Genomic DNA, 24,816 nt, shown 5'->3' with positions numbered 1-24,816 from the left:
CTCCACTGTGAGACTGCTAAACAAATGGAAAGAGTTGGGATAAGCACAGCCTCACAGAAATAACAGTCCAGCTGATGGAAAAGTAAGATTACCCAAGAAGCATGAGCAGCTAAGTGCCTCCAAAAGAGCTGCTTTGTTCTGAACATCAGCTCAGAAGTTCTTTTTTCAGATAATACATTAGAAGAGTCTTTTGATCCATTTTTTGACCTTTTGTACGGTACAGGCCAAGGAGAGTTCAAACTTGATCACATTCTTCAAACTGAACTTATTTTTGGTAGTACGTATTATTTTTGAAAGTGTCTAAGTTGATTAAACTACTCGGTGGAGAAAGTTATGTAGCTTCACCAAATCCTTTTCAACATTCAAGTATGCCCATTTTCCGCCACTAACTGCTGGTTATCCTTGCCTGCTCGATTCAAGAATTGTTACTCAGTTTCTGGTTTCCAGCGTAAAGTTGTTTAATCCCATCCTATTCCACCTCACCACTCTGCAATCCAAACTCCTCTGACTTTAGCAGCATCTTTATACCCCCTAACTCTTGCTTTCCATCTCTAATCCCTGCCCAGCTCACCAGTACTCTCCTTAAGCTGCTGACAAAGTATCTCACACAGCATCAACAGGGGCCAGATGTGGAGGTAGCACAGCCACCACACTCCTTGTACACATTCACTTCATTCATTCATGTACAGAAACTCCATGCTTTTGACACTGTACTGGAACATTTTACAAGGTATTCATTATTTCCAAAAACAAAACAAAACAAAAACCACCACGACCAACAACAAAAAAAAAGCAAAAAAAAAAAAAAAAAACAACCATAATATAGATCAGTAGAGAAGTCAGCGAGGAAGTGTTCCATGTAAATTGTCATGGTCTCATGAATTTCAGTGAAATTGTGCTGATGTGTCGCATTCCAAGAATTTTCTGTCAAGTTTCATTGGCAAAGGAAGCTTCATGGCATACTGAAACCTGTCATCCAACAAGCCTCCAATTTGAACAGGGAAACAACTTTTGCTACATTGTCAGGTAATATAATGCCAAACATTTAAAACAAAGACTTGAACTGAACAGACTCCAAACCTTAATACCAAGAATAACAACTCGGTCCTCTAAAAGCAGTTAGGCATACCTTCAGGATCAATCAAGCTTTTGTATCATTGAGCACTGTTTTTTCTGAATATGTTGCAAAAATAAAATATAATTGGTTCACCAAGTAAGCTTCTCTTCTACTGGCTAAGATACTCCATTAATTGTTGTGCAGAAGGAAAAATAGAAAAGACTTGCAGAAACCCAGTTCAACTCTGGCAGGTCTGCCTTCTTGCTCTCTGTAACACAAGAATTTCTACGTATTTTCTTTCATATTTATCTGGTTAAAACTAAGTCTTCATACCCAGAATAGATTATTTGTTCTATGTGAAAGCAACATACTGAGCTCTTGGCTACATTTTCTGTATTTAAAAAAAAAAAAAAAAAAAAAAAGAAACAACCCACACACAACTGAAACCATTCAGACTGGGCTCATACATTGCTGGCACACTACCAACATTCAGCAATAACGGAATCCAAAAAATACCCAATTATGAAAATGCTTTAACTCCAAGAACTTCCGATACTGCGCTGAGGAAGTTATGCATACCTTCAAAGAAAAAAGGAGCTCCAGCAATCCAAGTTGCACTTCTGTTTTTATTTAAATAAATTCAAAAAATACTTATAGAAGTATTTACATATTCAACTACCCTTCAAATACTCCTAATTAATAAAAAAAAAACGTTCTTACAGCAATTATCAGAAGTTCTTACAATGAAGCATTTGTACTTTTGGAAAAGCCACAATGTTCAGTGTCTGCTGAACATTTATTTAATCAGTGTCCCCAAATCTGTAAGAGAACACTGTTTCTATCCCATGGTATTTCTCTGTCTCCCTCTATACGCAACAGCACTTCCAGAACATGAACTGCTTTCCAGATACTGAAACCACCTCATAATGGGCAAAGGACATTTTAGAAGTACAGCAAATTGGAATGTCAACTTTAAAGATGGCTTTTGTAGTAAGACTTTCATTCAAGTCACATCATCTTGCAGTTTTCTGAAAACTTATCAGCACTGGAAAAATCCTAATCCTGCCCATGGCAGTATTCAAATAGACAGCTTTTCCAGGTAAATTCACTTTGCATCTTTAAAGCCACACATAACTAACGCATAAAATGCTTTAAATTCAAACCTTTTGTCTCTTCTTCCAAATACTGCTACTCTTTCTGTGCTTCCTTCCCCAATCAGCCATGTCTTCTGAATGAAGACAGTCTCTTATTCCGTTGCTCCCTTATTAAAACTGATCTGATCTGCGTTCTCAGGTAAATATACCCCCATGCTCTGTAAAATGTTGGAGGTGGGTCCTGCCAGTCCAGCTTGAGCACTATAGGATTCAAGCAGGTTAGCTACTAGGTTCATATCCACATCAACTGGTGTCAACTCAGCATCTTCAGCTTCCGAATCGGGGCCAGCATCTTGAGATGTAGTTGCTTTAGCAGAGCTTGCCTGTAGTAAATACAAAGAAAATGTTTCATCAAGAGAAGTCGTACAAACCACAGGAGAGGGGAAAAAAATAAGAAAAGAAAACGCAAAAAAGCAAGCAGTTCTGCTGCCAACTAAGTTCAGAATGTTCCAACCTGCCTTGAGAGACAGGAATTTAATCAACAAATGCTCATGCCAGTTAGAAATCAGTGCTTTCTATCATACAGCTTAAGTTCCAAGAGAAGGACACAGAGCGTGAGTGAGTCCTGGCTCAGTTTCCTATGGGAGCAATCTGCTACAGAAACGTAAGAAGTCAAACTGCATCTTGCAAGGAAACGAAACCAAGCCTTGGAATCAATGCAAGTTAAAGCTTAGCTAAGATTTTGTTTCAAAAAAAATACCACGGTGCAACTGCAGCAAATTTGTTTGCACATAGGATTTTTTTAAATTTTTTAGTAATTAGCACGTGGTTAGAGGACACACGTTGACCGCATTACTTGGAATGACTACTTTTAGCATATTTCCTCTTCCTGCTAAAGCTCTAGAAATTACTGTGCTACAAACAAGAACTCAAGGGATACTTACCCCTTTCTTCTGGGTGGTGAAACTTCTCCCAACATTGGTGTGTGCCAGTTCACGGTCCATCTCATCCATATATGACTTGAGACTGCCTATAAGTTCATTAGGCAATACCTTCTGCTCTTGCCTTTGATTTTCAGCATCTAAGTCTTCATCATCCTCATCTGAGAAGTTAAAGTCCTCCTCTTCATCCAGGTCATCAGAATCCAGCTCTTCCGAGTCCGCCCCTGTTTATTATTTTGTGTAAGTACAGACAGCAAACAAATCAGCACAGTTCCCACAGGTCATCAGAAAACCCAGAGACACTAAATAACCATAGAATATTCTGACAAAAGAAACAGAGAAGCAATCTCACCTAAAATTCTGTCTAACGCCTTTGTAAAAGAATCTACATCAAAGGTAACGTGGGCCTCATCAGATGACCTGAAACAAAAGATATTTTTTAATAAACTAAGCTTTTATGCTTGCATAAGCCTGACACAGACTAAATGATATACTGATTTCTCTCAAGCCTAGATTAAAGCTGGGACATTTGAACTGATGGTCCAGGAAGGGCTTAAAAGCCTGCGGCCTGTATGAACCAGCAATGAAACAGCTAGTGGAGGAACGTTGGGCTGAAGGAGAAAAGAAAGCCAACAACTTTAATTGTTCTAACTGGCCCAACAAAAATCGCACTGAATGTTACCAAAATAAGTAGGCCTGGCATCCTTGTGGAGTCAAGTGGTGGTGTCATAACCTAGGTAAAGAGTTAAGTAACTGAGAATCTCTGAGGTCTCCTGCCTAGGAAGAACACTGAAGGCTTCATCCTGGTCCCTCATCAAGCTCAGTGTTGGCCTTTTTTTGGTTGGCTGGTTTTGTTTTTTTAAATAACTGAAGAAGCTTGCATTACATCAGACATTGACACTAACGCTATCAGAGTCAAGCTCTCACACCACTTAGAAAGGGCCAACCAGGTAAGAGCATAAATTGCCCCCTCACGCCTGAGGTAGCTTACCCAGCAATACAGAAGTTATTAAGAAGAACCTGGACAACATGCTACTTCCTAGCTCTGTTTTTAAAATTAAAGGCCTGTCCAAACAACATTCACGCGCACTTTCTTAACTCCACCAATTAATTTATTTGCATTCTGCTGTTGCCTACATAGTCAAGTCTCTTCAATGAGCACTTTCCCACTGTTGGGAACAATGAGAGGGATCCACGGTGATTCTTTTTTCCTGCTTCTGGGTGCACAGTATGTGCCTTGGTGCAGAGACAGGCACAGTATGTTCAAAATTCTTTTCTACAGGACATCTAGATAGAGCTGTACCACAAAAATCAAGTCGTAATTTCAGATTCCCTGAAAGTAAGTTACACTTTATTTCTGTACAGCTTCATTAAAGCCATCTTAGCAGCTTGAATAGTTTTTCTTTCATCATCTTAGAAGCTTGAATAGTTTTTCTTTCATGGCAGAAAAACTTCAAAAATGATCTGTCTTAAGATGTACATTTTAATAGTGCTAGAAACATGGTAAGAGAAAGCAGTAACCCTTCAAGTGAAAAGGGTTAAAATGAAAACAAACCCACAAAGCTAAGAGCTCTGAAAAATAGAGCATCTTCCACCATTTTTACCTGCACCAGTGTCAGAGTGGTCACCAAGTTAGTTTCAAAGTATGTAGGTATCAATACTTTCAAACATCAATTCTCTGTGTTACAGATGAAAGGGTTCTAACAGAATGAAAACACATCCCACACCAGATCCCAAACTTAAAAATACTAGTACCATGGCATTTCTGCTCCTTCGTGCGTTGACACCTTGGACACAAAAGCCTTCATACTTTCAGCAACTGTTTCCAAGTCATATTTCTGCTCTTCTTCATCATCATCTGAGGAAGGATGGAACTCATTTGTTGCCTCCTTCAGCATCTTATCTAGATCATCTGGAGAAATCTCCAGCCAACTGTCATCTGAAAGAACACAGGACATATTTTCTATTTGTGCACACGTCTTACAGCCCACACGTCCCAACCTAGATGGTAGAGAGTACCACTAGCATTTGCGGCTCACTTTTTTTGCAGGATTAAGTTTTCATGCTCATACTTGATAACACAAGGTATAAGGTAGTGAGAGGCTGAGAAAAACAGAGCTCAGACTTGGTTTTAGTGCTTTAGAAGATCATCCAGAAATACAGTTGTGACCTGTACTACACACTGGCACCAGCTATATTTTGATTAAATGAGTCAAACCATCTAATAACAACATTTACGCTGGTCTTATGTGGGCCATCAGAATGGGCCAGATACAAATTAACTTTGTACTGTCAGTACTGAAATCAGTTTCATGTCGTGTAATGTTTCAAAACTTTCTATCTGGTAGACAGATGACACAAAGTACTTGATCTGGTATATGCGTGCATGGTGTTCCTGACCCAGCGCTATCAAATCAGAAACTGGATTGCATATCTTACCAATTAACAACCCCACGCCTTATGGCTTATACAAATACACTGGCTGCCCCAATCTTAAATGGCTGCCCTCGAATAACACCTCTAGCAGTCTCAGGACAGGAGATGAGTTAAGCAGATACAGAAATTGTACAGTTTTTGAACATTCCCCCTCTCTCCCTACAAATAATCATCATTTGGGATAGAAAGACACCACCCCTGCTCCATCCCGCTCACCATCCTCCAAAGGAAGGCAAGCTGCTTCTCTCTCAAATTCCTTCACATCAAAGGTTGTTGTCTGTAGCAATGACAAGGTTTCATCACCTGGGCTCACTTCAACACAGCTAGAAGGAAAACAATTCAGTTTACTGAAATGAATTTTTACTCACATTACAATGCCAATGGCATCTGACACTCTATATGCATGTTTTCATGCAAATTCCTCATTACTCCTTCTATGCAAATATGTCAAAGATGATAAGCAAATCATGGGGAAGTACCAGGTCACTACACAGACAGTATCTGCCAAAATAAGACACAGCAGATTGCTGTAATTCCTCGATGATGACTCTAAAGCCCATTTCTCTTCCGCTTCCTTTGTTCCTAATGTTTACTTTGTCTTGATAAACTTTTGGATAGCCAGATCCCAAACAGCACAAACTGGAACTTCAAGCAACCACAGTCAAGATATTATGAACTGGCAAATCCTCAAATAGTTCTGCAATGATTTATTTTTTGGATTTGATCTTCTGGAGGAATCTACAGCCAGCTGCCTGTCTCGACTAAAGGAGACAGATTACTCCATATTTATCATTCACTGGGATTGCTTCTCAATGAAACTTAAAACAAGTTCCACAGCCAACCAATGTAATGAATAACGCTTTTCCATCACCTCTTAACTCACTTTGAATAGCTTAATACTTTAAAAAAAAAAACAAAAAAACAAGATAAATAGCTACTCAAGCAGTAGCTTCTACTAACAGAGTGATCCAGAGGAATTAATACTCATATGCCCTAGCCACAGCAGCTACATTAAGTGTGCAATGGAGAAAAAGGTTCAGGTTTTTTTTTTTTCAATACTTTCTCCAAAAACAACCTTAGCTGAGATACTTGTAGGTTCTGTATATGCACTGATTCCAAGTTGCTCTTACCTTTCTGCCTTAGTTACAGATTGCTGGAAGTAATCTTCTGCCATACGCAACAGCTCCATGTACTTTGCAGAGCCTTCCATTTCTCCCTATTTAATGCAAGTCACACGTATGAATCTAAGCAATTCTCCCTCCGCTTCTTTTTTCACAGCCAGATTTCGTAACGACAATTGTTTGCCTCACAGAAATTGAGTGCTGAGAAAAATCCAAATAGGTAATATTGCTTTCCAATTTATACTTGTAATAATTTACATGGGTCCAAATGGGATTTTTGGGGGTATTACACATAGATTTTTAAGACCATTTAGTTATCAATGCATGCAGGTGAAAGAAAAAACAGTGAAAACATCTATATTGACACACAACCACACTGTGGCTTCCTCTCTTCCAAGTGTATTACCCCTTTCTTTAGACACAGGAATTCATACCCAAATCCTGCTTTTCCCTTTCTAATTTCCAAAACAAATGTATTCATTTCAAATAGGAACAAACTGCACATACTTCCTTTAGAGATACTCATTCACTTTCCATAGACAGAAACATTAGATTTCATAGAATCATAGAACATCCCAAGTTGGAAGGGACCCATAAGGATCAAGTCCAACTCCTGGCACCGCACAGGTCTGCCCAAAAACCTTCTTAATCTGCTTTAAGTACTTACACAAGCTCAAGAGCTAAAATATTGGTTTTTGTTTGTTTGTTTGTTTCCTGGAATGCATAAAAGATGCATGCATGTGCACTTGCGCACACACACACATACACACACATTACTTCACCTTGAAATAATCCTTCTCCTTCAGGCCGTTGAGGAATCTCTCCCAAACAGGACCACTACACTCATTTCTCTTGGAATCAGGAGATGCTTTACTGGACTTGGAGCACAGAATTTCAAAGCCATGAGCCTGTATAAGCAATGCAACAAACTGTTCTCAAGATGTGAAATTTAAGTGCACCTTTACATGACTGCATGAAGAACTCCCTATCACTGAGTTCCTGATTCTGCCATTTGAGACACAGATGCCAAAGATGGTTGCAAAGTCAAAATGGTTCATTATTGCTGCAGAAAGACAGATTCCAACTTTCAAAGCAAGACACTGTGACCTGACATACAAAGCTTGTCTACAGGGGCAAGTCACTGAGAAGCAAACCAGAATACAGATCTATAGTTCACCAGCTACTCCTCAAGCAAGCGCCAATACTTCATCTGTATTTATATTCTGTGCTGAACTGCCAAGTTGCCTAGCCTGCACATTTTGTGGATACAAACCTGGTGCACTGAGGCACAAATCTCAGGACAGGAAATTTCAGAAGAAAAAAAAAAAAAAAGCTCAGACTCTTGCTATCTGTGAGAAAACACGTGGCTGCATTTCTATTTGCAGCAGGGCCCCAGGGCACACTTCTGCACTTCACACAGACAAATCCCACCCCATTTCCATCTCGGCTATTGCTTATGTTTTCTCTGTGCAGCAAAGATGCACCGTAAGAAGCTGGACGTGCCTGGTGCAGGAGGTGCAGGACAGAGTCATGGGCTGTACTGGCTTTTAAACTCCTCCTGTGAGCTCTGGCACTTGAGGCACGGCACTTGCAGTTTTGATGCACGCTTAGCACACAGGAGGCAGAGCTCTAAACTGAAATGTAAATTCAGTCCATAGAAACTTGCTGCTTATGGTGTTTGTGCAAGAACTTTGAATGTGAAAGGATGCACTGCTTCAGACAGAGGCTAAAACAGATCTCATCTATCCTAAGATGGAAACCATTGTTGATATTACTTAAAAGAAAACTAACTGGGTTTAACACCAGCTCAGCAACGGAAATAAAACCATGTGAATCCTGACTGGGATGGTTTCCAGGGGTGAAGGTATAGGAGTTTCCTATTCTGTAAAAGAAATCGCCCACAGTATTGTATTTACAGAAAAACAGGATCTGCTAAGTTGTTCATATTTTTCTGTACAATCAGACAACTTACAAGCAAAGAGTCACTTCTCGGACACATGTAGACACCAAACTAAACAGACTAAATACAAAATCCATACAAAATAATTACCAGTTTCATGCCCAGCTCATAGGCTTTGTACTGAGGGTGAGATGGGAGGGGCAGGGTGTATCCACTGCGTCTGTCTGGGACAAACTTCTGCTGCACAAGTTGCGCATATAAACACTTGGTGAATGTAACCTGAAAAAGCCAAAGCAAAGAAAAAAAAAAAAATCACTGGTGAGTGTGCTCTGTATGGGCATCAACTTCCCACCAGTTCCATCTGAATTGTATTTTAAAGTACCTATATTAAGACAATACCTTGGATGATGATATTCAAAATACATGTATTTGCCTAAGATGTGTTACTTTTCAGATTTTACAAAGAATATTCCAAGTTTCCAGCATCTCCTAAGTAAACATGCACTTCAATCTAAATACATTAAAAAACCCTCAATATTTATTCCAAAAAGGCGTGCGTAAATTTAAGGCCTCCTCAGTTCACAACACCAAAGCTGAGATTTCAAAACCAAAATCATCCTAAAAGTTGAAAACAAACTTGCGAGTCAAATTTTAAAGAGCCTAGGGTACAACACTATATGCAAGTGCATCAGGCAACATTCTTTGGTCAATATTCCACTTCATGTAAGAGCTTTCGTGGAGCCACTGTGAATAGGTATTGCTGGGAGTAACCATCAAGGGACAGTTAGGGGCACCTCTGTGTTGGCTGGCAGTGCTTGCCAAGCTGCTCAGATCACAGAATCAGACCAGTTTACTCAGCAAGCCCTTCAGCAAATGAGCTGTTAGCAGCACCCTCTGATTTCAGAGAGGCTTAACTTGTGTTTAGCCATTTGAAAGTCTAGCCATGCCAATCTAAGGGCAGAAAAGCTATTAACAAAATCAACTACACATTTATGAAAGGAAAAAATACATCAGAGAACATGCTATTTTAAAAGTGAAATCCATGTATTTATCTAACTCGATCACAGAACTTCATTAAAGGAAGTTTAATGCAAATGAAGTCTAATGCAACAAGTTGCATTAGAGGGATGACTTACTGTGGTCATCACACGCTGCTCTGGAGGGAAAGTTTGAAAAGTGCGACATGCTCGTAAATCTACGGGATCCCGCAGGTAAAAGGCTTGGACTGCTGCAGCCACCAGCGAAGGGCGCTGCTTCAACACTGCCACGATGCCTGCCGGAAGGTAGCAGTGGGCTCGGTGGAACGAGGCCTGAATTTTCTCTGGATACCTGCATCATGCAATAGCAACATACAGTATTAAGTATATAGCAAGCCGAAACCAATCCTTTTTAATTATTGTTCCCAATTTCACATTAACATTAAATTGTTCTGTGGGCCATGTGCCAGAAGGTTATTTTGAAATAAAGTTAAAATTCAGCTAATCTACCACTTGAAGTATCTGTTTAAAAAAAAAAATCTGAAATACATGGCTAATAAAAATTTAATCCCCACATTGTTAAGATGAATCACTGTGAACTTGACTACCATGTCCAGCAATACAGTATCCTTTACTGCACTGAGGGCATCGGGCTCACACTGCCAAATCCTTGCAGAAATTAATGCACAATGCTGACCACACCTGTAACTAGGTGATGCTCAGAAAAGCACGTTGTTTCTACACAGCAGTGTGCAATCCTTTTCATTTCCCGAAAGAGCTCCTAAAGACTCACACAACTTTCAGATTTCCTCACCAATCAGTACAAGAAGTATGTGAAAGAACAGAAATTCCTGCCACTGTCAGGTGTGGTATTGCAGCAGTAAACCACTACCAAAGCCCCCAGATAACGCCACAGCTTACAGGACAGCAGTCCCCCCCTTAGCAGAGAGCCACAGAAAAACCTCTCGCAGGTGGCTTCTGAAAAAGGAAGCAAATTTGTCACAGCTAACAGGAAAATGAGTGAATGCAATAAAGTTATCCAGACAGCCCAAAATCAAAACTTACTGCTACAAAACACCAAATGAAGCCATCCACATACCCACTGATGCGTTTATACACCGCTGCTCGAATGGGTTCTGCAGCCAGGAACTCCTCCGACCGGGTGGACAACAGCCTTAATGCCTGTGAGATTGTTGGGCTGGCAGCAGATGGCTCACAGTCCTCCTGCTTTTGAGTCTCTGACAGCGGAATGATGTGCAGTTCTCCTTTATAAAAAAACACCTGACAGACAGTAACAGTCTCATCAGACAGGATAAGAACAGTCACACACCAAGCAATGCAAAATTTTGTTTCATACATGAATCTATTTGTTTAAACACAGATTACTGAAGTACAAATAATGAAATAACACACGAAACAACTTTTTTGTTTTTTTTTAAATGGGAGATGATATAAATACAGGTGCCAGAAACCATGATCTAACCAATAAGTTAAAAAAAAAAAATAATAATACTATTTCAAATTATGTATTTCACTAAATCTGATTTCCTTAACACCAGCAATACCAAAAGCCTCTCTTCAACTGGAGACCTGCTTCAGGAGAACAAGACAGCCTAACCTAACTGCTGAAGAACAGGACAGGGGATAAAACCATCAGTCCAGGCAGTAAACCCTCATGTCTGAGCACTTGAGAACACGGGAGGAAAAAACATGAGGGGCTACATCTGAGCTAGGAAGCTGGGGTAGATGCAAGAGTGCTCCTGAGAAGAACACTGCCAAGTCCTTTCCAGACCACTTGGGCTGAGGGGATCCAAGGCAGCCCCGGGGCCGTACGCACCCTGTTGTCGCTGTTCTCAGGACTGAGCCACTTGGGGAGGAACTCGGCCGCCTCTATCAGCAGGAACTCCCCGTCGTTGTCGTCGACCCTAGCCAAGGAGAAAGGGGTTTACCTGAGGGTGAAGCCGCCCGGGGCCAGGCTCAGGCCCCTCGGCGCCCCCCGCCCCGACCGCCGCGGCCTCAGGGCCGCCCGCACCTGGCCGCCAGCAGCGGGAACGCCCTGGTGATCTCCCGCAGCAGGTACACGACGAACCACTCGTCCTCTACGTTATCCCCGAACAGCGTGCTGCCGCCCAGGTGCTCCGGCGTGTCGCCTGGCCGGGCACAGAGAGAAAAAAAGATAAAACACGAGAAACGAAGCGGCTCAGCACCGCCCCCGCCCCCCCCGGTCCCCTCTGCGCCCCTTCGCCCCGTTCCCCCGGGCTCACCCCGCGGCGGCACATAGCGCAGGCGGAACGGCTGCCGCTGCCAGATGTAGGCGGCCAGCAGCGGCGCCAGGCGCTCCGCGATGTCCCGGGCGCAGCCCCGCAGCAGCTCCTCGCCTCCAGATCCCACCGCGAAGAGGCGGTAGCGAACCACGTCCTCGCCCGGAGCTCCGTCCCCCGCCATGAGAGCCGGGCCGCAGGCCGCGCTCCGCCTCTGAGGGGCGCTGAGGCTGTCGCGACATGGCGGCGCTGAGGCGACCGCGTCATGGCGGCGGCGCTGTGGAGGCGGTGTCATGGCGGCGGCGCTGGGGAGACCGCGTCATGGCGGTGGCGCTGAGGCGGTCGCGTAATGGCGGCCGCAGCGCTGAGGAGGCGGTGTCATGGCGGTGGCGCTGAGGCGGCCGCACGATGATGTCGCGATACACGCGGAAGGCGCTGCCCCCCAGCGCTTTGGAGTTGTGAGTGGCCGGCGCCAGGCCGGGTTCCCGCGGAGGGCTGGGGGTGGCGGGGCCGTAGCTGGGGCTGGGGAGAGGGGATGGGGACAGCCCTAAGGGGTGGCCGGGACATGCGGCACCCCTGTGAGGCGTTTGTACCCGTCGTGGGCATCGTATTTAGTCGCCGACATACGATGCGGAACGTGGTTAAATCTCGAGTTTAATGTCTTTGAGCCGAAAGTGAGCTGAGGGGAGGGCTCCTTCGCTTACAGATCCCTCAGCCGATGCTCGGGATACTTCTGTGGGCTCTCCTCCCGCTGCTGGGACTTTACCCATCTCTCTTTCCAGGCTCCTAAACTTCATCAAAGTGATAAGCTAGCAAATAACTGCTCCTAATTTGCTTAGTGTGGAGGCCATGCTTGTTCTGCCTGATCACAAGTCCCCTTTGGGGACAACAACATGATAGCTGCTTATAGAGAGCTGCGTCAGGATTTACAACAGCGCTTTACGTTTAATGGAAGACACAGATTTTTTAAGCAAATACCTTTTAACTCCGTGTTTAGCCTAGACTTAGTTTTGGTATCTTAATTATAAAGCCTTGGTAACTTGAATTACCCTAATAATAACAAATGGTTCAGGTATGCAAATCAGTGCATTCCTCGAAAAGCAGAAAGCCATGTAAAACTTGGGAGCTGTGTAGATATTTATTCTTGTCAGTAACATCAAGTTCTACTCTTTCTTTTAGACAAGGACTTACAAAACATGCCTTGCGGCATCATCCGCTGCCGGATCCACAAGATGAGGGGTGCCCAGCCACACCCACGTTGGAAAACTACGGAGAGATCTCAAGGTATTTGTCATACCAGAAAACGGATCTTTTTCTGAAGACAATGGAAAAAACAATACCCTTTGTGTCGAGCTATATTTACAGAAGTAATACATTCGGTACTCCTAGGCTTTACCTCAGAACTGTAGCATTTCAGAACATGTCCTTTCCATTTTGGACTTCATGATAAGTGTGTAGCCATATTTTGTTCCCATTTCGTAAATAGCCAGGGTCATGTAATTTTATGACAGAAGCAAGTGGAAAAAAGTAAAAAATAATTCCTGAGCAGTGTAGAATTGGAACTAGAAATAGTATTCAACTTAACTACAGTAACTAGGGGAAAATTGATGTTCTCCTTGACCCGTAGATGTCCTACATCATTGAGGTTATTAGGAGTTAGTGTTAATACAATTACTTGTGTACTGTGGCTTCTGCTTAAATGCCTCTAAAGTAAACATTAACCCTATGAAAACTCTCTTAGAGAAGGATTTCTAAGAACTATTCTGATTTTTTTTTTTTGTACAGAATGAAAAGGCTGTTTAACTGCTTTCTTGTCATTGTGGTGTTGTTGCTTTTTATTCCTTTTTTTGCCTCAATGTGTGCATTTCAGTGAGTCTGAAATCTCGAAGGAATCAGATTACCCTCCTGTTACTCCAACCGATCAGGGGAGTTCATGGTCTGCTAGTCAGAGTTATGCAGGAACCTCCACCGAAGACAGCTCGATCTTCTCTTGGGGCTATGATGTGAGTAGAACATGATTGTGCAAACCAAATCTACCACTGTGAGTAAAAAGATATTTGAAATATGATTGTAAGTACATTTCATAATAAAAACAAGGACCAGATCTGTAAATAGATTAAAAACATCCTGTTGACTTTTTCCCTATCCTTCCATACTCTCAGATCAAAACTAGGTTCATGTTATTCAGTTAATATTCTACATTCCCAATCTAATAGAGGAATGCAAATTATAATAATTATTCAAGACAGTCGTGTAAGAACTCTATTGTTAGAAAGCTGTACAAATCAAGAGGCGGGCAAAATGGCCTGGAAATACAAATCGCTTAGTGCATAAATGTATATATACAACATAATAAATACTGTTATTGTGGAATCCAAAACATAAGTGGATGACTTGCAGATACTTGATGTGAGTTTACCAAACTTCATTTTGTTGAAAACTTCTGGAACCTTGTATGCTTCTTAAAATGGAGTAAGCCTCCAAGAGGTTATTTTTGCTACTTTTTTTTTTTTTCTAATTCCCCATCTGACAAAACAAAGCATGCTTTTGCCTTCCGTGAGATGGAGATGGGTACTGTTTAGATTTAAAATACTCAGGAACGAACCCCATTTTCTAGCTACATGAGAACACGTGAGGTTCTGAGCATCCTTCACTTCCCCAGTGTTGCAGACCAGTCTGCATCGTGTTTTGTTTTGTTTTCTCTGGTCATTATGAACAAGAAATTTTCTATTTCATTAAAATGTTGCTGAGAATTATCCTTCCTGTTTTGGTTTATGTTATGTAAATTAATATGCTTTTAATATAATAATATAGACATTTCAAAACATTTTAATAGCTTTTGTGTCACTGTAAGCTTATTATGTGGCTGCCATGAGTCCTAACAGCAGCCTGCCTTATCTCTAGGGGTAAGATTATTTAATGTCTTTCTATGCAAAAGACTGTATAAATCAGACTTGCTAAGCTTTAAACAAACAGATGTCTTTTTCAACATAAAAAAAAGAGTTAAATCTTCCAAATGCTATTCACTAAGTCTTTATTGGATAACTTTCTTTTCTAGGAATTTGATAAAGCTGCCACGCAACAAGTTCAGCGCATGTTCAGACAAATTGATGAGCTGCTCTATGAACAGAAAGAAAATGTACATGTTGAGGGACTGCAGGAAGAATGCCAGCAGTGGACATCCAACTTTCCTCATCTCAGGTATTTTATTAATAGGCTAATGTCATTAGTGTCTCAGATTTATAATGGGGTAGGGCTGGTAACAACTGCTTTTAAAACAACATTAACAGCAGGGTGGTTTTATGCAATTATATAGTACATAGGGATAAAAAGGTCACTCTGTTAGTATGTCTGCCATTGTCATTAATAAACAGTACGCTATCTTAATTCGGTTCCTTGCCAGGGGGATTATTGCTACTTGCAACTGAGTTAACCTTAATACAACAAAATTTTCTTTGAAGAGATGTATGTTATAGCTAAAACCCAGGAGCTTAAAAATAATTAAAAAAAAATCCTACTGCCTCGCTCAGCCAGTTCTTAAGGCTATCTGGAAGCTTCAATTTGAAATCTTCATTACATATACTTGAACAGTTTTGTCCATATTCAAAAGTTTTACAATTAGCAGGGCCTGAAAAGACAAGCAAAATTTTCTTAATGGATTTAACAGACTTGAAGCAACCTGTAGTAGGAAATACTAAAACCACACTTAACTATTCCCAAGAATACTGCAGAGCTTCCCAGTAGAATTTTTAGGATTTCTTGCTGTGTGTTCTTACACGCTGAAAGAATCTTACTTTCTGTGTTTTCTGATGTATTTATCCTTTGCTTTTGCCCTGGCAGGGTTGTGGGGAAGCAGATAGTGATCCCCACAGATGAAGGGTATGGATGGTATTCGAGTTCACCTTCTGCCAGTTTAGGTTCATCGGGTGTAAGCTCATCACAAGAAAAAGATTCTAATGAGTAAGTATCAGCAGTTGGTCCAGGCTTTACAAAGGTGTGAAGGTAATTTTTTTCTCAGTGGACTGCAGCAATTGGCTTCTTAAACTGTGAGCAATATGTGAAGATTTAACTTTTTTTGTTAGGCTGAACTTTGAACATAGCATACTTTATTTTCTTTTCCTTTTTAACTGAAAAAAGTACGTTCATAATAGCAAGACCATCTAGGTGTCCTTGTTGCTCACTGCAGTAAACCAGTCACTAAGCGGAAATACCTTTTGTTACTGCTGACTTCTAAAAGGATATGTATATATGTATTATATATGTATATGTTGTAGCTGGTTTTATTGTTAATCATGTGCTAAATGTGTGCAGTACTTTAAAAATACAAAATAGTACATTAGTGCTGCTTAATTTTTTTATTTTAAAATGTTTTAGAGATTTTTTTTTCCATTAGCTTTTATTGCTTGCCTGAAGTTTCAGGTTCCTTAGCAAGAATTTAAAATATCCAAACCAAAAGAATTTTTTTACTGTAATGCATAAAAGTGTTCGCTCTCCAATACCTGGCCTTACCTACCACATTGTCTCTCAGTCTCTTGGCTCACCAAATGCTGCTATCAGAAGTGGAATAACAACTTCTTTTCATTTCTGCTTTCTGAAAACTGTCGCCTGTTCAGATTTAGTGTTTTTGGCAAGAAGGTGCCTCTTTCTGTTACTCCTGTTCACAAAAAGGCCGACCGTTCCAAGTCTCTGACCTTATGTTCTCCAGAGAGCGAAGAAGGTGAAGATGGAATAATTGTCTCTGAAGGTGTAATAGAGGAATACTTAGCATTTGACTGCAGAGATGTGTAAGTATTGAGCATAAGATAGTACCAGTGTCCCAGAATTTTTGCTCTTAAGGCTTATGTATTTGGTTTTGCTGTTGATTCGTAAAGTATTTTATGATATTTTTAATTATTGTTTTCCTCTAGAGAACTTTCAGAAGCCTGAGGTTGGCAGGGCAATTGGAATTTTCTTTATCCATCTCCTAGAACAATTTATTTTGCTATATTTTTCTAAAATTTACATAGGTTCTCATACTAGCCATTTTTATTCCTGGTTTAAATAGTTCATTCCATTATAACTAAGAACCTACTACACATTGGCATATTTAAAACTTGTTTATCAAATTCATTGTTGTTTGTCATGCACTAGCAGCGTGCTTCTCTGCTTTGAACTGCAGTGTACAGATAAGCATTTTGGGTGGGATTTTGTACCTTTACAGTTTTTCAGTGTTAATTTAATAATCAGTGTGGATTTGATGCTTGCCAAGAAAAAATTATCGCTATTTTTTATCTTAAGAAGAAAGGATTGAGGGTGAAGACGATCCTTTTTGCTACTTTATTCAGCCGAACAATATGAACATATGGCCTGGGTAGGAAGTCTGGATGATGTCAGCTGCTAAATACTTAATTGATTTTAATAAATAAAGCCTCTTAGCTGCGTGGATCGTGAAATTCAAACTGGTAGGTGTCATTCTTTGACCAGGCCAGAGAGACATTATTGCAGCAAACAATATTGCTGCCTTTATAAAATTTTGGTAAAATATATTATAGCTTCTTGTAGTGGTATCTCCTTTATTTCAAGGTCTGTAGCTTTTTGATGTTAAGTACTAATTCAAGGAACAGATATAGAAGCCATAACAACTGTGCTCGCATCAGTATTTTTTCTTCATTCTATAATTTTGGCAGATGAACATAAAACTTTTTCAAGCAGTCATCTTCTAGGTTTTAAACTTCAAAATACCTCTTGCAGTTGTGGAGGAGTCTTTGGCCAAGGTCCATTGCGGCTGTGAATTAACTGTTTTTGTTTCCTTTATTTCCTCTTTCTGATTATGCCTAATTGTCTACAACTGAATTAAGCCCTTGCCCTGAGCACCTCCTGGATGTTAAAGCAGCAGGCTGAGAGTGGTATTAGATAGTCAGGAGTAGTAATATTCCTCTCTGTCTTCAGAATTCTGTAGTGATATGGAGCCTAACAATGGAATGAACAAATATCCCTGTAACTGCTAACATTTATTTTTAAATGGGACTTTTATCTCCTTTGTAAATTATTTATTATTCATCAAGTATCATTTTTAGTGAGTCTGTATGGGGAAACCAAGGCATTCAGTTGATAAAGCAATTGTCTCAGTCATTTCTCATTTAGGTCAGTGGTTGATTCTGGAAGATATGAGAGTTCCAGTAAGTATTCCAGAAATACTGGAAAAAATTGCTTCTTCAAGTCATTTGTTGTTACTATTCATTGTTCTGTTGGCTCTCAGAGAACAACATTATGTGCTAAATATGAAATTTCTCCTGAAGTAATGTCTTCAATCTGTTTGGCCAGCTGCCTTGACCTATTTCAATTTTAGAGGAAACAGCAGAAATACAGCCTTAGCTAATGTGTTAATCCTATTAAATAATTGCAACAAAATTGCAGGAGATATATGCAATTATATATATATGCAATGAGGAGATATATACCGTGTTTATGGTACATATAATGCTCATGTTTCTACAGGGAGGAGGAATTGCATGAGAGGAAAATGGGACTCTCTTCTGACAGATGGAAACTAGGGTTTCCTCCTATCTCTCCATATTCCTGCATGAAGGATTCTGTGCTCACGTTTGTGTTTGATGATGTGTGGAGTGAAGTCCTAGGCTGCATGGAAGAGTTAATCCGCAGACACTGGGAAGGATCAGCCTCTGGTAAGGATCACAGTTAAACTGAAGATAGAAAAGGGGATTTCAGTTACTCAGTTTCGCAAGGATGCAACGGGAGAAAGATGCATTTGGGAATCAGCTCTTCAGGGTAAAAAAGGTTGTTTACTTTGCTAGCAGCATGAGACATGCCGTCAGAAGATTTCACAGAGCTTTGTGTTTAAGAGGAGTCCTCTTTAAAACAAAAAAATGAGATTCACAGTACTGTGCACAATACAACACCAATAGTTTGTATTGACAGGGATTCTCTTTGGCTTTGCACAGATGATGAGAAAAACATCATAACAGTAGAAACGATCCGAGCAGGTTCTGGAAGCCCTTTGCAGTTTGATCCTCTGCCAGTGTTGTTGCCTCGCGTGCCACAAACTAAAATACCCTCAATGACATCAAATCTGGTAAGTATTTTAAGTATTTTTAGCCAGCCAGTTTGCATATAGATGAATCAATACAATACTACCTTGAGCAAAGATGCAAATATGTCAAGGGACTGTTCAGATACACAAGTAGTTTGGATTTTGCATGGATGCTGACTGTCCTTTCTAACCACTTAAGTTCTGCTACTTCTCAGTTGAAAATTTTAATTCCTATTTTTCTCTTTAAAACTTAGTATTTTATATACATATTGGACTACCACGTGGTGACTGCTCATTAATGATGTGGTTGTTTCTACATCTAAGGGAGTTTGAACTAAATTGTGAGATACAAGATTGTGTGAGAGCTCATTCTCACTAGCTTACTCATTGTTAACTGGTGAAGGGAATAAAGAACAAATCTCCACAAAGTTGTAAGATGGTTGTTTTTTTTCCCCCAGACACTGAATTTGACTCTGTGTGGTCTGCTTTAGACTATATGCTCCTAGAGTGGTGAGCACCAAAGCGTTATCTCTGTTCATTCCATTTTAATTCAACTCTTTCCTTTTTACTTCTTGTTTATTTCTACCCCATGTCTTCCTCCCATTTCCGTTACTGTACATGTAGTGCCCCAAAACCAGATGTGGCCGCAAAACCAAAAAGAGGAAAAAAACACCTCAAGTACGTATGCTGGAGAGATGGAAGCTCTGCTATTTTCTGTGTGCTATTGCTATGGTGGGTGGAATTTGATGTTTTTCCAGATCAGTCTGTATTCCAGGAGAAGAGTTTCCAGTTCTGTTCTTGACATAAAAGTCAAAATATACTGAAAAAAATAGTTTTGTAAAACTCCTGGTTATAACCATTGTTGGAAGACTGTGTCATGAAAATGAGAGGCTCAGTTGGAAAATATTAAATATGACAGCATGGTATGAAACATTTGCTAAGCACTACAATTTGTAGGAAAAAATGAAATACTAAGATGCCCATCTTAGATGGCAGAAATAAAACAACTGAGTATTTATCTCTATGTCCTGAAAGAAATGTTTTTTTTTCCTTCAAAATGATTAGCAAAGACAACTGTATAAATATGGGCACATGTCATTACCAAACAGTAATTCATTACTGTTCATTCAAGCAGTATGTATTTTTTTTAATCTTTCAGGTAAATCTCTCTCAAGGCTCAAGTAGCGGCTCTCAACGTAATCTAAATGGCTTGATAGTGATCCATGGGATCCAGTTACAGCAAAGGAATCTGCCTGTAATGGAGAAAACACTGTAAGAGCTATAGATTTTGTCTGTTAAGTAGAGCACTCCCACAGAGAGAGGGATTCAACCCAAAAGAATATGAGATCATTTTCTATACTGGAGAAAGTAATTCTCAATTATTTTCTTTTTGCTAATGTACTTGTCCTATATGAAATGGTATACTTTTGGTAGAGATTTTCTGTATAATTGCTACTGATTTATCTCTTTAGTGAACAGCTGCAGCATTAGTGGTAGCACTGACATCCCAAAAAGAGATGAAGCTCAGAATGATCTGTTCATTTCCTAGAGGTGGAATTCTATTATATCTAGGCTATGGGTGTGAAAACTGTTGCAGTGTTTCTTAGTATAGAAGCTATAATTATTCACAGAATATATGTGACAATTTCAATCAAAAAAGATCATAATTCAGTTTAAAAAAAAAACGTGTATTTATATGTAATAGGCTTTTTTTTTCTTTTTCACTCCCTATCTATTTGAGCTGTAAATTATTTTATATGGTTATGTGACAAAAACAATAGCACATCATCTGTGTCCACATATAACATTGGTAATGTCACATGCGGATGAGTACAGTGGAAGCAGGGTGGTTATCAGTCATATTAACCCTCTCTTATGGTTCTGTGCCTCTTTTGTTAGGGACCTGGATGACAAACGACCAGGCTCCAGTTCCATCCTCTCAAACAGAACGTGGCCAAATCGTCCCCCTCTGGAGCTCAGTACGTCATCTCTGTCACGGCCCACGAGAAGGCGAAACCCACCACCACATACCCTGCATCCCATCAACACGAGCAACTCTCGTACTGGGACCCCGCGATCTGTGGACGATGTCTTCAGGGGAACTCGATTGTACGTTTCAAAACCAGTTTCTCACAGGAAATTACCACGTTTAGAGAACCCAGCTTATACAAAGAACGTTCAGTTAAAGGGAAAGAATGTGAATTCCTTGATTTAATACAAACAAAAAATGTCTAGAATATATTCGTTTTGTTTGGTATAAATGATCTTGACTGTATTTAGTTAATCACAGGGATTATATATACACATGTTTATTTAAGAGTGTGTGTATATATATATACACACACATTATATAAGCAGCTCCTGTTTTCTAGGCTAGGTGTTCATCTTCAGTTGCTGGGCTGAAATTAGCATTAAGCAATACTTTGCCCTAAAGGTTATTAAAAAAGAGCAGATAATAATGCCACCTCTGGGAATGGGCAGTCAAGATTCTGCCATTGTGCAGTAGCTGCCCAAGAGAACACCTTTATATATAACACCTTCATCCTGCAGTACAGCCACACAGCATGTCCTTCTGAACTGCAGACAATGAGCATTTTTACTACCAACTTGCTTTTATATATCCCCATCACCATGATTGTGATGATTTCTGCTTGGCATCGATATTCAGACTCGCTTTGCCTATCAGCTTAATATTAAACATCCTACAAACTATAAGTTGTTGTTAATAGATTAAATAGATTTCTGCCAAACTTCACCCACTGAACTCCTTTTTTAAAATCTAGTCTCCAGTAGTCAGCCCTAACGCAAGCATCTCACCGCAAAACTCTGCATGCATTGCTCTTAGTTGTAACATTTTTAGCTTAAACAAAGCCAAACAAACTGTCAATATTGTATGTTTATGCAATGTCAAACATAGAAGCTTAGCTTTTCTTTTTCTTACTGGTGCATTTCAGTCTGACTGCATATGAGCAGCTGACCTCACCCTCCCCACTGCCGCTAAACCGAAATAATCTCCTACCGCCCATCAGTACCACCAACGTGGCAGAGCGCATGGGCACTGCAGGATCCCAGAGGCAAACGGTAATAGGCATAACTATTTAATTTTACTATTGGACAGTCTGAAATTGTAGTTACTGCTGATCCAGTTACCAAACCCCAGAGTTCCAGTTAGTTCATTGTCTCATGACAGCAGCTGTAATACATGCACTAAAATTCTGCATCAGATTTGGCCAGCATCATCCTCCAGAGGTGAATTCAGTAACTCCAATAAATGCCACAATTTTCTTCCCGTAAGTAGGTGTAGGATAACTGACTTGGAAAATCAGCTTTAATTCTTAGGGTACTTAATTTAAAAGCACTGCTGTAATATGAAGTCATCATAACTTTATCATCCTTCAATGCAGAAATCTCGAGGGAACTCCAGTCGAGCTCACAGTGTAATGACCCACGAAGATAGCCACCAGCAGCTACACGAGAGGCTTTTCTTACCTGATCGTTTCTCCAGGCCTAAAACAACCAACGTGTTCTTGGTAAAGCATGGCAAATGATACCAAATCATCCTCATTTACTGAACAGGGTGCTTTGACACTTAGCAGAGAGAAACGTTATTTGAGAACCAAATGTCACAGGTGATTGGTGCCATCAAGTTTGTCACGGGGTTAGAAGCCCACAGGTTAGCAAAAACATCATTGCTTGGAACTTCGAAGAGAGAGAGTCACTTTTTCGGGGGACATGGGTCCTACTGTACTGCTCCCAGCCAGCTCCTAACTACACCTATATGCAGCTGGTGGTGCTATACTCTTCCTGAAGTATCCTAAAGAAATCTGAGATGTTTCTGCAATAAGCTAAGCATTACATTAGGTATAACGTTCAATCTATCACCTGTGCTGATACTCTAGCATCTTCTTCGAAAGCTTTGTAAGAATGGTGGGGGTAATAGAGGATGCTTTCAAGCTTTCTTACATAGACTTCAGGAAGTGCTTTCTACAGCTACATTCACAGACAAAAGAGTAGGATAGTCTTAGCTGTTTCCTTGTACAAACATGCTGTTCTATTTATGAGATGTCTAGTCTGTTTCAGTAAAGCGCTTGTTTTAGTTTATTGAAACACCCACTCTGCTGCTGTCTTGTCCTGTCTGTCAAAAGTACTTTTTGTCTAAGCTTCCAAAGCTAAAATTTTAACAGCAGCTTTTAAATGGCTGATGGTTTAGTTTCTGCATAAAACTTCAACATCCTTGACTTTAGAGTTACAAATGTTCAAACTTTCTAAAAACCTGCTTTGAAAGAGAACAGTTTTCAGAAGTGGTAAGAGCCCCCCTAAATGCTTGAGTGGTCGTTCTAAGTAAGAGTGTTAGAAAAGTGTATTTTCTACCCCTGAATTTGATTTAACCTTCCTTAAACATGTAAAAGCTCTACTTAAACCTTTAGAACATCTTGCAAATCTGGTATCTCAGGGAATAAGTACATTCAAGTAGTTTTCAGTTGTATTATATTATTGGTGTTTGCGAGTTTTTTCATGCAAACATAAGTAACTTGACTTGTCTTTACAGCCGGACCCACAGCGTCGCCGTTCTTGCTCTGTTATTGATCGCAGTAATCAATCTTGGACAAGCAGAGGATCAACAGATTCAGGTATGCTCATCAGTTATGGCATTTAATGAAATTGAGCAAGAAGTGGGCTTTTTGGGCAGGCGCCTATTTCCTACATTGAGGAAGTTTTTCAAAGTTCAATTTTGCATTTTAACTTTTTGTTACACAAGTTAGCCCTCGTGCCCTGGAACAGCTTTTTGGAATGCCATCATTGTAGCTCTCGCAGGAGTTCACCCCGTTACCCTCAACACAAAGTCAGGTCTTACCTCCGCAGAGCGGGGCATGAGATGCATTTCTGAAAAATAGTTTGTCAAGGAGAGTTCCACTGGAGGTCTCAAATAAGAACAGCATGCTGAAAAGGTAGCATTAAAGCTGCAAAAGTTAATGGAAGCTACAAGGGGTAAGGTAGCAAGCACGGAAGTGATTATTAGAGGACAGGAGGGGTCTTTTAGCTTGATTAATAGCCGAATGGCCAACCACCACTAATACAAGTGGTACAAGAGCCAGCCTGAGTTTAATAAAGGCACTAAACTGAAATAACTTGGTTTTAATCAAGGTAGTATTGTTCGCTATTAAAATGAGTATCTCCCCCCTCCCTGAACCAGCATATTTAAATGCAAAATGAGTTTTATGACTGCTGCATTGGCAAAAAAAAAAATAAAAAAAAAAACACTAAAACTTTTGTAGATTTGAATACTTCATAGAGAGTTGAAGAAACGCAGCAGATCCCAGAAATGCAGCAATGGTAAAAGCACAGACTTCACCCTGTAGGAAGGACAGTCATGTCTTCTAAAACTTACAATTTCCAGCTGATCATGTTGATATGTGATTACTTCCCTCTTAAGAAAGCCTCTGGCTAAAAGAAAGCAAAATACCTTGAAAGTTATTTGAATCTTTTTTGAAGTTTAAGTTTTTTGAAGCTACTGATTTACTGACAGATAGCTAGACTAAGAAGCCAAAAAAACCCCACCACATTTTAGCATTAAGATGAAGGAGCTGCATTTGGTACTTAGTTTTAATACCTTCTCGAAATCTTAAAGTTGTACATGATCTCTGTTTATCAGGTCTTCATCCACATGGCTCTGTGAAAGCTCAAAGTCGAAGTGGATCAGTCACAAAAAACAAACATGGGTTCTAACGTGTCATGAAGATGTATCCATCCATCTCCAGAAAGTCCCAAACCACCTCTCATTCTCAGCAATGTCAGTGTTGTTTACAGAGAGTCTTGAAACACCCTTCTTAGGAATAATCTTATTTTTTATATAAATCTAAGAAGCAACTGCCAAAGATTAGAAGGGATATACTTGCACATTCCATTTTCTACCACTAGGAAAAGCTGTATTCCAGTGGACAGTGAAGCCTAACTCCTAGAAAATTTAGCAGATACTCTAAATCATTGCTGTTTTCCCA

At 40.2% G+C, this 24,816-nt stretch overlaps 2 protein-coding genes across 4 annotated transcripts; one reads left to right on the top strand and one right to left on the bottom strand.

Moving 5' to 3' along the window:
• Positions 1-1,663: 1,663 nt before the first annotated feature.
• ECD (ecdysoneless cell cycle regulator) lies at positions 1,664-12,082 on the bottom strand. The gene is made up of 13 exons (XM_035538925.2): positions 11,791-12,082; positions 11,559-11,676; positions 11,364-11,451; positions 10,626-10,807; positions 9,686-9,878; positions 8,700-8,828; positions 7,432-7,557; positions 6,659-6,744; positions 5,745-5,851; positions 4,848-5,031; positions 3,445-3,512; positions 3,096-3,316; positions 1,664-2,534 (listed from the first exon to the last, which is right to left on the bottom strand). The coding sequence occupies exons 1-13, from the start codon at positions 12,080-12,082 to the stop codon at positions 2,304-2,306; spliced, it is 2,025 nt and encodes a 674-aa protein (XP_035394818.1). The 3' UTR covers positions 1,664-2,303.
• FAM149B1 (family with sequence similarity 149 member B1) lies at positions 12,053-24,816 on the top strand. 3 transcript variants are annotated; one of them, XM_035538941.2, is made up of 15 exons: positions 12,053-12,245; positions 12,967-13,071; positions 13,658-13,790; positions 14,846-14,988; positions 15,628-15,747; positions 16,401-16,571; positions 18,265-18,452; positions 18,729-18,859; positions 19,442-19,495; positions 19,977-20,089; positions 20,717-20,926; positions 21,772-21,898; positions 22,222-22,347; positions 23,367-23,448; positions 24,471-24,816. In XM_035538941.2, the coding sequence occupies exons 1-15, from the start codon at positions 12,196-12,198 to the stop codon at positions 24,542-24,544; spliced, it is 1,827 nt and encodes a 608-aa protein (XP_035394834.1). In that variant the 5' UTR covers positions 12,053-12,195; the 3' UTR covers positions 24,545-24,816. The 3 variants fall into 3 exon arrangements, with proteins under 3 accessions (XP_035394834.1, XP_035394845.1, XP_035394827.1); XM_035538934.2 differs by having other exon boundaries at positions 12,106-12,245; positions 19,442-19,549; XM_035538952.2 differs by lacking the exon at positions 19,442-19,495 and having other exon boundaries at positions 12,064-12,245.

This window comes from Cygnus atratus, chromosome 7 (assembly GCF_013377495.2).
Source record: "Cygnus atratus isolate AKBS03 ecotype Queensland, Australia chromosome 7, CAtr_DNAZoo_HiC_assembly, whole genome shotgun sequence".
Lineage (NCBI taxonomy): Eukaryota > Metazoa > Chordata > Aves > Anseriformes > Anatidae > Cygnus > Cygnus atratus.
The sequence above is the reverse complement of the archived record's forward strand: the minus strand, read 5'-3'. Positions and strand labels throughout refer to the sequence as shown.